This window comes from Panicum hallii, chromosome 9, assembly GCF_002211085.1.
Source record: "Panicum hallii strain FIL2 chromosome 9, PHallii_v3.1, whole genome shotgun sequence".
NCBI lineage: Eukaryota > Viridiplantae > Streptophyta > Magnoliopsida > Poales > Poaceae > Panicum > Panicum hallii.
Window position 1 is genome coordinate 11003616 of NC_038050.1, and position 11991 is coordinate 11015606.

The 11991-nt window shown below is 43.0% G+C and overlaps 2 protein-coding genes across 2 annotated transcripts; one reads left to right on the forward strand and one right to left on the reverse strand.

Annotated features, from left to right (window-relative positions):
• Positions 1–1553: 1553 nt before the first annotated feature.
• LOC112874684 (DNA-directed RNA polymerases II, IV and V subunit 6A-like) lies at positions 1554–4670 on the forward strand. Its single transcript, XM_025938156.1, has 6 exons — positions 1554–1708; positions 2383–2416; positions 2509–2681; positions 2760–2811; positions 4123–4190; positions 4281–4670. Exons 1-6 carry the CDS (start codon positions 1674–1676, stop codon positions 4348–4350), a joined length of 432 nt encoding a protein of 143 aa, XP_025793941.1. The 5' UTR covers positions 1554–1673; the 3' UTR covers positions 4351–4670.
• Positions 4671–4875: 205 nt separating this feature from the next.
• LOC112874683 lies at positions 4876–6769 on the reverse strand. The gene is made up of 6 exons (XM_025938155.1): positions 6386–6769; positions 6215–6299; positions 5921–6113; positions 5687–5799; positions 5442–5549; positions 4876–5283 (listed from the first exon to the last, which is right to left on the reverse strand). Exons 1-6 carry the CDS (start codon positions 6568–6570, stop codon positions 5164–5166), a joined length of 804 nt encoding a protein of 267 aa, XP_025793940.1. The 5' UTR covers positions 6571–6769; the 3' UTR covers positions 4876–5163.
• Between the last annotated feature and the right edge of the window lie 5222 nt (positions 6770–11991).

An 11991-nucleotide genomic window follows, 5' to 3' on the forward strand; every position in this document is an offset into this window, starting at 1 on the left:
ATTGACTGCGCGGTCCGTTGTTGTACTTATTGCATGTGCAGGTGTCATTGACTGTGCAGTCCGTTGTTATACTTGGTATATATTTTGAACTCTCTATTACCGTGACGGTGATGCTATTATTTAAGTAGGATATTATTTTTTATGGAAATGGAACTATTGTTATATTTAGTGTTTTTGGTTATAGTATTTTTGTTATCATTCTTTTAAAAAATTGTTGTGTAGCAAAGCTTTAGGTTTTGAAGTTTTGAGCAATTTTTGTATTCAAAATTTTTGATGTGAAGATATTTCGTTGTCTGAATCATAGGTAGAATGGATCTTAGGTAAACATTTATGCGGATGAATTTAAATTGTAAAAGCGCTTTGAACATAAAATTGTCTATATAATAAAGTTGTAGATGTTGAATTTTTAGCAGCTTTTATATTGAACACCTTTTAATTTTGAAGATGTTTTGGTGTCCATATTGTAGGTACGACGGATTGCATGCAAGCATTTGTACAAACGAATTGCGAAAACGTTTTGAATTTTAAAATTTGCTTTTTAATCAAATTATATATTGAACAACTTTTAATTTCAACACGTTTTGGTGTTCAAATTGTACGTATAATGTTGCTCGTGTGGAAGTAATGGGAACGAGTTGCCGTTTGATTTAATTAAAATCCGAGAATTTTTCTAAAACAAATCCTATGAGAGAGGGCTAGGACGGCGGGTTGATTTTATGAAAATTTAAGATTTTCTTTGCAAATTTTTCTGGACCAGGAAGGTTGGATCGCGGCTTGATTTTAAAAAAGTTATGAGTTTTTTCGCAAAATTAACTAAAAGAGGAGGTCGGACAGCGTGTTGATTTATGTAAAGTCTGAGGGTTTTCTTTTTAAAAATAACCGGGACTTGCATGATCTGGACCGTCCGCCCACCCGATCCGACGGTCAGAAATAGCCCGCGACGTGACCACGCTCTCAAACCTTCTTTTGGTGCATGAATCGTATATGGAGATTAGATCGAAAAGAATTAGAGATTAAATGTTACAAGTCAAAATCCCCTCAAATTTCTCCAATCCAACCATCTTGCGAAGAGAATTAACTTAAGGTCTAGAAAAAAAATTATATATATGATCTAGTGCAATTTTGTTGTTCATCCTCTTCGTATATAAATTTCAAATCATTTGAATCCTATAAGTGGTGAAAATTGGTCCATTTTACACCCCACACCCAAATTAAATCTGTATGTCATGTTTTACAATTGAAATTTCGTGCTTACTATCATAATTGAAAATATATGGCACTAGCTTAACCATATACTGCATGAAAATTTATTTAATCGTTTCTATAATATAGTTATCGTGGCATAACATTTGAACTTTTTCAGAGAGAGAGAGAGAGTGATTTTGGTTGATAGGAAATTGGGAATAAAACGAGGGTGAAGTGAACAAAGTGTTCAATGTATGGACCCTTTCGTAAAATGAAAGAAAGAGTCGGATCTCCCAGTAGTTTTTCTTCTCAAGATTCGTGTCGCGAACGCGAAGCGTACTGGCATAGGATCCCCACCCTCTTTTTGGACCGGACTATAGGCCTTTCTTTCGCTCTCCTCCAAACTCCTCTCCTCCCCTCCCCCAGCCGCCCGGCGGAAACCCTAGCGAGCGAACCACCGGAGCAGCGGCGCTTGGGCGGCGGGAGCCATGGCGGACGACGATTACAACGAAATGGACATGGGGTTCGACCTCTCCCTCCCTCCTCCTGCCTTTCTCGTGCTTATCGTCTGGTCACGCAAAGTTTAGCGGAGCATTGCTAGGGTTTGTTTCGATAGGCACGGCCTCCGCTAATCCCCGCTTACCCTCGAACGAGAGAACTTCTCCCATTGTTTACTGGTAGTATTTCGGGTCGACGGTGATTGAATTGGCGTTCCTTGTGAGAGTAAGGAGGGATATCTTTTTATTCAGGAGGGAGATATGGGGTTTAGGGTAGGGGTGAAAACTGGGTGGTCTTGGAGTTGTGTTTTGTAGGAATTGATTTCCTATCGGTTTCCGTCAGTAAAGGATACCTTAAGTTATTTGATTGGCCGAATTTGTCCATGAGTCACAGGCCTCCCCTCAGTGGTTTGTGAAATGGAGGGCTCCTCTCCAATTAAGGGTGATACTTGTAGATTTAGTTTGTTCTCTCTTATCTGTTGGAAATTTTAAGGGCTTCACTGTTTATAGCTGCGTTGTATTGCTCAAACTGTGACTAGACTGTGGGGTTTGTTGGTTCATTAGAACTTAGAGGTAATAAATTAGTGTCTCAAACTTATCTGACTGCTGTAGTCACTATGCCTGCTGTTCTATACACTAAGTTTTACATAGTTGTTTCATTGAATTTAGGAGCATTACAGTTCTTTATCCTGTTATGCAGGTACGAGGATGAGCCCCCAGAACCTGAGGTTGAGGTGCAGATCCATTGCTATTGTTCCATTTGACTTTTATACTTTACAGTAAGAGCTTATATGACTGATGCAATCAATTCACTTTTGTTGAACAGGAAGGGGCTGAGGAAGAGCTTGAGAACAACAATGAGGATACCCCTGATGACGTTGTAGATGCAGAGGGTGAAGAGAAGGAACAGGAAAAGGCCAAGCGTGAGCGCAAAACGTCAAAGTATATGACGAAGTATGAGCGTGCACGCATCCTGGGTACGCGTGCTTTGCAGATAAGGTTAATTTCTACCTCAGATTTTTTAATTTGTATAAGATATCTTTCGATTTAATACTGACCCTCGCTGTTATTTTACAGCATGAATGCTCCAGTCATGGTTGAGCTTGAGGGAGAAACTGATCCTCTGGAGGTAAAGTTAAATTTGGCTCTTGTACACTTAAAATTGGGATTCTTCATATAAACATTAGCCCTTTTCTTTCCTTTCTAGTAAAACTCCAATAGTCTTTCTAAATGAATACGTTAGATGCAGTGTACAGTGGCTATCTATTCATGGTGGAAACATTTAATATTCAATAGTGAAAGAATGTAGTTTGGGAATGCCCCATAATGGGTTGGCACTTGTATTAATTGCATCTTAAATCTGATCAATCTGTACAAATGAAACTGACTGAATTTGTCATTTTAGTTTTTGGCTAGAATATTGGGTAGCTTGCATTTCTCATTATGCTATTTGCTAGTTTGAGATATTATTATGCCATTTACAAGTAGTAGTACCTTTTCTGAAATCATGTGGCTAATGATTTGGCTTTTAGTTTTTTTATAAAAAAAATGGTAAACCAGTTTGATGGTCGGATAATCAAGCATACTTTTATTGTACAACAGATTTGTTGTATGGCTCATGAATACGTCTAACTTATATATTTTCTGTGGGACCTCAAATATCGGTTCCAATGTATTTTTTGGAAGCTTTCATTGTCTCAACATAGTATACCATCTGCATGTTGTGAATTTTATAAACAACGAGATAACTAGGGTGCGGAATTTAGCCAGAATGACTAGAAGAACATTAAGGTTTCTAGTTTAGAGAGACAATGCATAGTTGCAGATTGGGATGTCAGAACTAGAAGGGCTCAGGGACAGCAAATAGAGTGGAAAGTTTTCTTCTAGTTGAAAAATTCAAAATTCACAATATGTGCATGCTGATATAGTGGATTTCTTTCCATAAAAATAGTGTTGTCTTGCTGTAGAATCATGAATCTCCAATGATTTCATGACATGCGCAAATAGACTGCCTAGTTCTTCTGGTTTTTACCTCTAATGTGCAGTGAGCAGTACCTGCTATTAATTCCTGTAGACAAGCCCTCCCCTGGAATTGGATGAAGAAATAAGTTTTTAGAGTTCTCTGGACTTGGAGACAAGCCAGAGAATCACAAATACGCCGGGGTATTCTCAAAGCATGTCTTTGTTGACTTTCTACCGCCCTATGGGTGGAAAGGTCAAAGTCATTTGAACTAAAGGGATTTTATAGCTTTAGCATTTAGTTAATTACATCGAAGGCATTATAAACTGTATTGTAAAATGAAATTCCACCTTAGTTGTCAAATTTCAATAATTCCTTTCAAATAATTTCAGATGCATTCTCCCATTTCTCATACAATATGCCATATTTAGTTGGTGTAATGCCTGCTCTGACGATCCATATGTATTTGCACAATGTTAGATTGCGATGAAGGAGCTGAGAGCGCGCAAGATCCCCTTCACAATCAGGCGGTATTTACCTGATGGAAGGTGAGTTTCAAAGGAAAAGCTCCAACCTTTTAAAGAAATTTAGGACAGCTTTACTACAGCTTTGTTTTTATTTACTTTGTGCTAAAACAGCTATGAGGATTGGGGTGTTGATGAGCTCATCGTGGAGGATTCGTGGAAACGCCAGGTTGGTGGGGACTGAAGCTACTGAGCTACTCGGCATGAAAGGCCTTTGTGGTGCAGCTGGACTTCCCTGTAGTTATAGTGGTCTATGCTACTCCTACATAAGTGGATGCTGTATTGGATGAACTGAGACGTGATGAACTGATGATGCTATGTAACCTTAACGTCTGTGGTCGCCTTACCCTCTGGAACTGTTACCCACTAGCTTGGTTGCACTTCGTGTGTTTCAGTTTCATACACGCAGTTGCATCGCACTTGTGTTTCACCTTGTGAAGTTGAACATCCCTAAGGATTTGTTTGCCTAGTCCATTATCGGATGTGGTCAAGTTGTTTCGGCAAGATGTTGAAAGCTGTGGCCAGCTGATTCATGAACCTGATGAGTCACTCAGGAGAAATATCTTTGTAACCCTGCCTACTGCGTGTAGGGGTGGTACTGGATCATAGTTAACTTGGTTTTTATATATTTTTAGTTTAAAATTGTTAAAATTGTATAAGATAAAAATCCGGTTTTTAGATTATTTAGGTTTATTTTTAGCTTAAATTGTATAAAATAAGAGTCCGGCTTTTAGATTATTTATGCTAAAATTTGAAGCACTTCACTTTACCACCCCTAGCTACCTGCGTATTCTAGTTGCCTCTGGCGTTGATCTAACAGAGTTTGCACAGATAGGTAGCAAACTTCCACAACTATACTACTGCAAGTGTGATCCTGTATGGCTGTATCACAGTATCGGTGTTGCTGTGGTTAAATACATACATACATGCTCCTGTATGGCTGTATCACAGTATCACAAAGCTTCACAGACATTGTCTCCCTACGGATGAAGCCCCTTCATTCCTCCGAATCAGACTCCAAGGGGCACGAGCCGTCGTCGACGGTGGCCAGCGGGTCGAACAGGCCCGAGCTGGGATCCATGCATCCGCTCACGATGTCCAGCTTGCACCGGTCTCCCTGCAATCGCCATGCCATGGCATGAATGATGAATCAGAGTCAGTTCAGTCCTGATGACGGTGTCACTGAACACACTAATGGTGAAGCCAGAGAACAGAGAAGTAGAGTAACAGCAGAGCAGCGGGCGATGAACGAACGGCAGAAGAATGGTTACGCACCCCCTCTTCGTAGTAGCCTTCTATGGCGCAGCTGGTGATGGCGATGTTCTCGTCGGGGTAGATGGCCCGGTCGCAGGCGCCCTCCCTGTTCAGCTCGTCCGCCAGGCCCTGCACCGCCATGAACACACTCCCACCAGTCAGCACCAAACAAAATCCCCTTTCTCCTCGTCGCTTGATTGATGCCCTCATACATAGTGGTATCAAGTTGAAGCACTACAGTCTACAAGTCGTATCAAGTTCGTCACCTCGTTGAAGAAGCTCAGCGGCTTGTTCTGCCATGGCTTGGGAACCTTGAACTTGAGGGTGTAGGGCCCGTCCCACTCGGCCCCGTTGGTGAAGGAGAAGACCAGGCTCACGGCTGCAGCAAAAGGTACAAAACAAAAGCACAGCAGCAACGCCGCTCGCTTCAGTGTCTGCTCGTGCGCCGTGGGATAAGAAGGAGGTGAGTGAGTTGGAAGGGAGAGAGGTCGGCGGCGCACCGTGCTGGGGGACGCGGATCCTGATGGTGTAGATGGGCGGGTCGGCGCTGCCCCTGACCTGCAGCGTCATCTGCCTCGGCTCGCCGCCGCACATGATGGGCTGGTTGAAGCCGCCGTTGAACGCCACGCCGAACACGTCGTTCGGGGCCATCTTCGTCGCCGCCGGGTTGTAGAAGAGGGTCAGGCCCTCACCCTGCCGACCGACACGCAACCCCCCAACCCATCAGTGCCAACGAAACAAAGCAAGATCGAAGATTGAGCGAAGAAAAAGATGATTGATGGAGGACAACTCACGGGGGAGGGAGGGAGGCCGTTGCTGGTCTTCCAGTACACCGGCGCCCGCCCGAGCTCGAACTCCGCCCACGTCGGCAGCGACACCCTGAGGGAAGCCATGTCCAACAGCCTCATATCAGCCAAACGCTACAAGCCGATGGCAAGAGAGTTTGGCAAGTTCGTTACTCTTACTCCTTGTTCTGCTGCTCAACGGCAACCGGGGCCGCCGTGGCGGCGGCGGCGGCGGTGCGAACGCTCGCGGAGGAGCTCCGGCGGGTGACGACGACTCCCGCGCGGCCCGGCTGCCGGCGATGGTGGCGGCGGATAGCCGCGGCGCCGGTGTCGCTGAGGCGGCTGCAGGAGGAGAGCGTGGCCATCGATCGTCGTTCTTGCTTGCAACGACTTGCCAAACCGTGGCTGCACTGACCGACGAGGTCGCGGTTCCGTGCTCCGGCAGGTTCGGGCAGCGCTGGAGGCGTCACCGCATCAGGCCGCCGGCGTAAATAGGGCTGGATGGATGGATGCGGGTGGACGTGTGTGGTGGGGAGGCGGCAGCGAAAGGGAGTGTCCGGACTCCGGAGTGGATGATGCAGCTGGCGACCAAGTACGAGCTGATCGACTTGATCTTTTTTTTAGCCGCGGGAACGGGACAAAGCAGGGAGTGGGCGCGCTTTGGCTTTCACCGGGAAAAGATCATCTCCAGCCCCGGTGGTCAAAACTCACGACTCCAAAATATCCTGGCTTCTTATCTTCACCCTCACTGAATTTCCACTTGTTTCTCTCTGTTTTCTGCCAGCTTGGTGTTCTTCAGTTGCAATGATGCTAGGAAGGTAAAATATGCACATGTCGGATCTGCTACACAAAGATACAAATATAATTTCAAGTTTGATCAAATTTATACAAAAAATACTAATATTTGTGTCTCCAAATAGATTTAGTATAAAAATATATTACATAATTAATCTTATAATATTTATCCTGTAACATAAATATTAATATTATTTTATATAAATTTGACCAGATTTGATATTTATTCAACTTCTCAGGAAGAGAGTTGCATTCTTTTTAGGATGGAGGGAGTGTATGGCCCGTGTGGGCATGAAAGCAGTGATCAAATTTGTTCTTTGACTGATTATTATTTTATGAGAAAGTGAGAAATTAAAAATAGTTCAATACTACAACAATTGAAATAGGAAAGGATATTTGCAATTGATTCGAAGGCGTTCAGGCGCGTCCACTTAAAAAAATATCTAAGTACATGTCTAGTTTTCTTCCGTAGACAACTCTATCAACATTTTCACATAGATGTCACAAGATGGTCTTCATGTTTTTAATTGAGAATAATTCTTATAAACAAGTAAACAAGACCCACAGCAATATCTATAGAGAAACCTTTCACAATCCGATAATGTTACTGTTAAGCGGGCTTTAGTAGCTTATATTTTTATATTGTTGTTTTATATATATATATATATTGAATAGTATAGTTCACTGTGTTACTTTCTCCGGGTGCCACCCCTGAATCATAGTTGTCCATCGTCAATAGTCTATTGCTGCAGTGCCAAAGTTACCGACCACCGCACAACCCTCTCTCCCCTGTCACTGGATCCGCCCTTTCCTTAGATTTATTTTAGAATTTAATTAGCAGTATTGTTTCAGTGCTAGGTAACGTGCCTATAGGTAGCGAGGCATGTGTGGTGATTTTATCATTCTCAAGATCTGCGAGCTCAGTCTCTTTGATGTGCCTATAAAAATAGACTTGCATGCGTATATTTGGATAAGTGAGTATATATGTGTATGCGAGCATCTGCATCTATTTTGAAATGAAAATAGTTTCACAAACCAACATTTTTCTTGCAATACTTATAAAAATTAGTTTTCTTACAACACTCGTAAGGCTGTAAAAAATGATTTAGTAATCTCGTATGCTCCTCGATTATTTTAAAGTCTAAATTTGGATCACTCAACAAACTTATTAGCTTGTTTGAAAAGGTTAATCAGGTAGCTACTATCCAATTAGCTAGAAGGGTTTTAATTGCTCATTAGTTGGTCCATTTAGATTCATCCTAATCAAAGTTACTCGCTCCGTCCCAAATTTAATGATTTTAACTTTTTTAATTTATAATTTTTTTATGCATCTACATATATATATTATGCATAGGTGCATAATAAATTTTATAAATCTAGAAAATCTAAAATGACTCGGAAGGAGTAGCTATCTCTGTCAATAAGCTGGAGGAGATTCTAACGTCCAGACTGGGTAGAAGAGGTAGGTATCTATATATCTTATATAGATGGAACCCACTAAACATCATTAACTCTTATTTTGCTGCAACCACATCAAGCCACGTCATCAATTAAGTCTACACCGTCTGATTTCATCCTCCCTGTTATCCTGTATGTCTATTTTGCTGTACGTTAATCCACCATCTCACACAAGGCCATTCATCTACCAGGAGCCCAAGAGTTTGTTCATGCAAAAGCCATTCATCTACCAGGAGCCCAAGAGTTTGTTCATGCAAAATTATGATTCATTTATTTCCCCAACAGATTTTACTACTCTATTTCTCTTCCCCAGCGCATCTGGATCCTTCCTGTTCCCCTGCATTTTTTCCTGCTACCGGCAGTGTAGCAATATGTCTCCTCCGTCTGCTGTGTGTTGAGGTAAGAGATGATAATTCTTCTTTTGTTTTGATTCCCTTTATTTTTTCACCTCGCCGCCAACACCTAGGCCGCTGGCACTGTCACCGCGGCGTCGCGGGCCGACGGCACCGTCGCAGCCGACCACTTCCACTGCCTACTCGCCGCCAATGCCCCCGCCGCCGGCACCGTCGTCGAGCGTCGGGGCCGACCGCTTGCACCACTTGCTCAGGCTACCTCCTACGCCGATCCTATTCAGTTGCTCGCCCTCCTCCTACCCCACCCCCACCGGCATCCAGCGCCTGGCGGCTGGCACCGTTGCCCCTACCGGCATCCAGCGCCTGCCGGACGGTGGACGGCACCCACGCCGTTCAGGCTAACTGCCGGCCGCCGTCTCGCCTTCGTCGGGCTAACTGCTGGCCGCGGCCGCGGCCTCGACCTCCAGCGCCTGCCGGATGGCAACCACGCCCTCGCCTCCGTCGAGCCGACTGCCGACCGCTAGCCACGGCCTCCCTCCAAACCTGCACCCCTTTTCCAACCCCGGCACCCAGCCCCCAAACAATTGATGCAATTACTTTTGCGATTCTTCTATTCTTCCTCCGTTATGTCGATATTCTCTTCTTCCTCTGTGCTGCCGCCGCGACTCCCAGCTTGCTGCTCCCACGAGTGTTCTACTATTGGCTGCTGTGCTGGCTTGGTCTTCATTTCCGCCTACAGATCCCCCTCCGTTTCGTCAGCCTCTAACAGGGACATATTCCTTCCATTATTCCTTTTTGTTCAGTCTCTTTGAATCATGCCTTCTCGATACATTAAATTGCTAATGTTCTTCTTTATTTGCTTTGATGCTTCTTAAATGTTTGCTGAAATGTTTAGCTAGCATATCCAACATTTTCCTATTTGGTTTAGGTTATTACTGATGTATAAACCATTCTTGCTACCGTACTAATGATTTCTCTGATTATTTCTAACTGCATTCTAATTTAGTTTACTCTTCCATTCTAGATCTCATTTTGGGACAGGTGCACCACCTCTTCCTGATCGTGGATACGCAAGCCTCAGGTTGGTAATCGTTCATTTACAATGCAGTCATTCCTCTGATTAAATATTGTGCTCAGTCTTCTGTTGCTACTTTCCTTTATTTTAATCAAAAAAATTTCTACCTGAGTCTTATGCATTCCCAAATACTAAAAGACATATGCAATCAGGTTAGTACTACTTCGTGTACACTGCAGTGACACCTTTGATGAAATTGAAATATTATACTTAGTGTTATTCTGCTACTTTGCTTTTTTTAAAAAAAAAGAAATTCCTACCTCAGTCTTATTCATTCCCAAATACAAAAAAACCATGTGAAATCAGTTCATAATGGACGAAGGACCAAGTGCTTCAAGACGTCCAGTTACCCGTGGCCGTCCACGCCGCCGTGCATCACAAATTTTGGTTCCGCAACCTGACATTGCAGCTGCTCATCAAAATCGCCTTAAACGACGGATGCTTATGTATGCTAAGAGAACAGGAGGTCTGTCTAGATATTTTCTACTTAACCCTTTTTTGCTTCATCGCACAATCCAATCTGCTCCTTAGCATTATGCAAATAAATATCTTCTATAAAATTGCCTACAGATTCCTCGATGTTAACATCAAACACTACAAGTTTGGACACCTTTCGGACACCTCCTTCACCGATATCGACATCAGCCTCACACACCCAGCACCGTATTATTGGTACCATCACAGCCTCCCATTCATCAGAGTCTATTCCAACAACTTCAAATCAAATATTTAACCACAAAAGTAATAATTCTCATTACAGACTCAATTAGGTGACCTACTAACCTCAACATCTTATTCTTCTAACCTGCATATTTTCCTAGGAACAATCTTCAGTGCTTTAAATCTTGGAGGTCCCCGTTGTTCCTGTCAACATTGTGGTGCTTTGTTTTGGTATGAAGAGCGTCTTCGGCGTGATAGGAACACACCAAACCCAAAATATAATTTATGTTGTAAAGATGGCCGCATCCTTCTTCCACCATACCAGCCTCCCCCACAACCCCTTCTAGATTTGTTAACGCAACATGGAAACCCTCTTACAAGACACTTCTTTGACCATATCCGACAGTACAACACCATGTTTGCAATGACATCAATGGGAGCTAAAGTAATTGAATCCATAAATGATGGCCGTGCTCCATATGTTTTCAAGATAAGTGGTCAGGTCTGCCATCGAGTGGGTTCTTTAGTGCCATCTGAAGGCCATCGACCAGAATATGCTCAGCTGTACATATTTGATACAGAGCATGAGGTCTCCAATCGAATAAATGTTGCTTCATCTTCTTCACGCGCTCCATTTCACGCCAATCAGAATATCGTTGCTTCTCTCATAGAAATGTTAGACATGCACAATCCAATTGTCAAGCTATTTAGAACAGCAAGAGAAAGATTATTAGGTGATTCATCTGATCAGTACCACATTAGGCTATTTGGTAAAGCGGATGCACATGGAGATATCTATAGTGCTCCAGTCGCATCTGAAGTTGTTGGTCTGATAGTTGGTGATATTGGCCAAACTGATGTTGGTAGGGATATCATCATAGAGGATCGCTCTTCAAGGTTGCAGCGAATAAATGAACAACATTGCAAGTTCATGGCCATGCAATATCCAATATTATTTCCATATGGAGAGGATGGTTACCATGAATCACTTATGTATCGTCAAATAGGAAGCTCTCTCTCTGTCAAGCGTTCAAAGGCAACTATGGCTGAGTACTTTGCTTATAGGCTACATGATAGGCCATCAGATTTCAACACTCCATTAAGGTGTGGAAGATTAACCCAAGCATATGAAGTGGATGCTTACTGCTCAGTTGAGGGAGAAAGAATTGATCACTATCGAACCCCAAGTTTCCAGCGAAAATACAGATCAGCACCATACAACAGTTTAGCAAACTCTGTTTCAAGTGGTATTAGATCTGCTTCCTCCGTTGGCCAAAGAATTATTCTACCAGCCTCATTTACTGGAAGCCCTCGCTATTTATATCAAAAATACCAAGATTGCATAGGGATTTGCAGAAAGCATGGTTGCCCAGATTTGTTCATCACATTTACTTCTAATCCTGCTTGGCCCGAAATTATGGAGGCTCTACCTCCAGGCCTCCAAC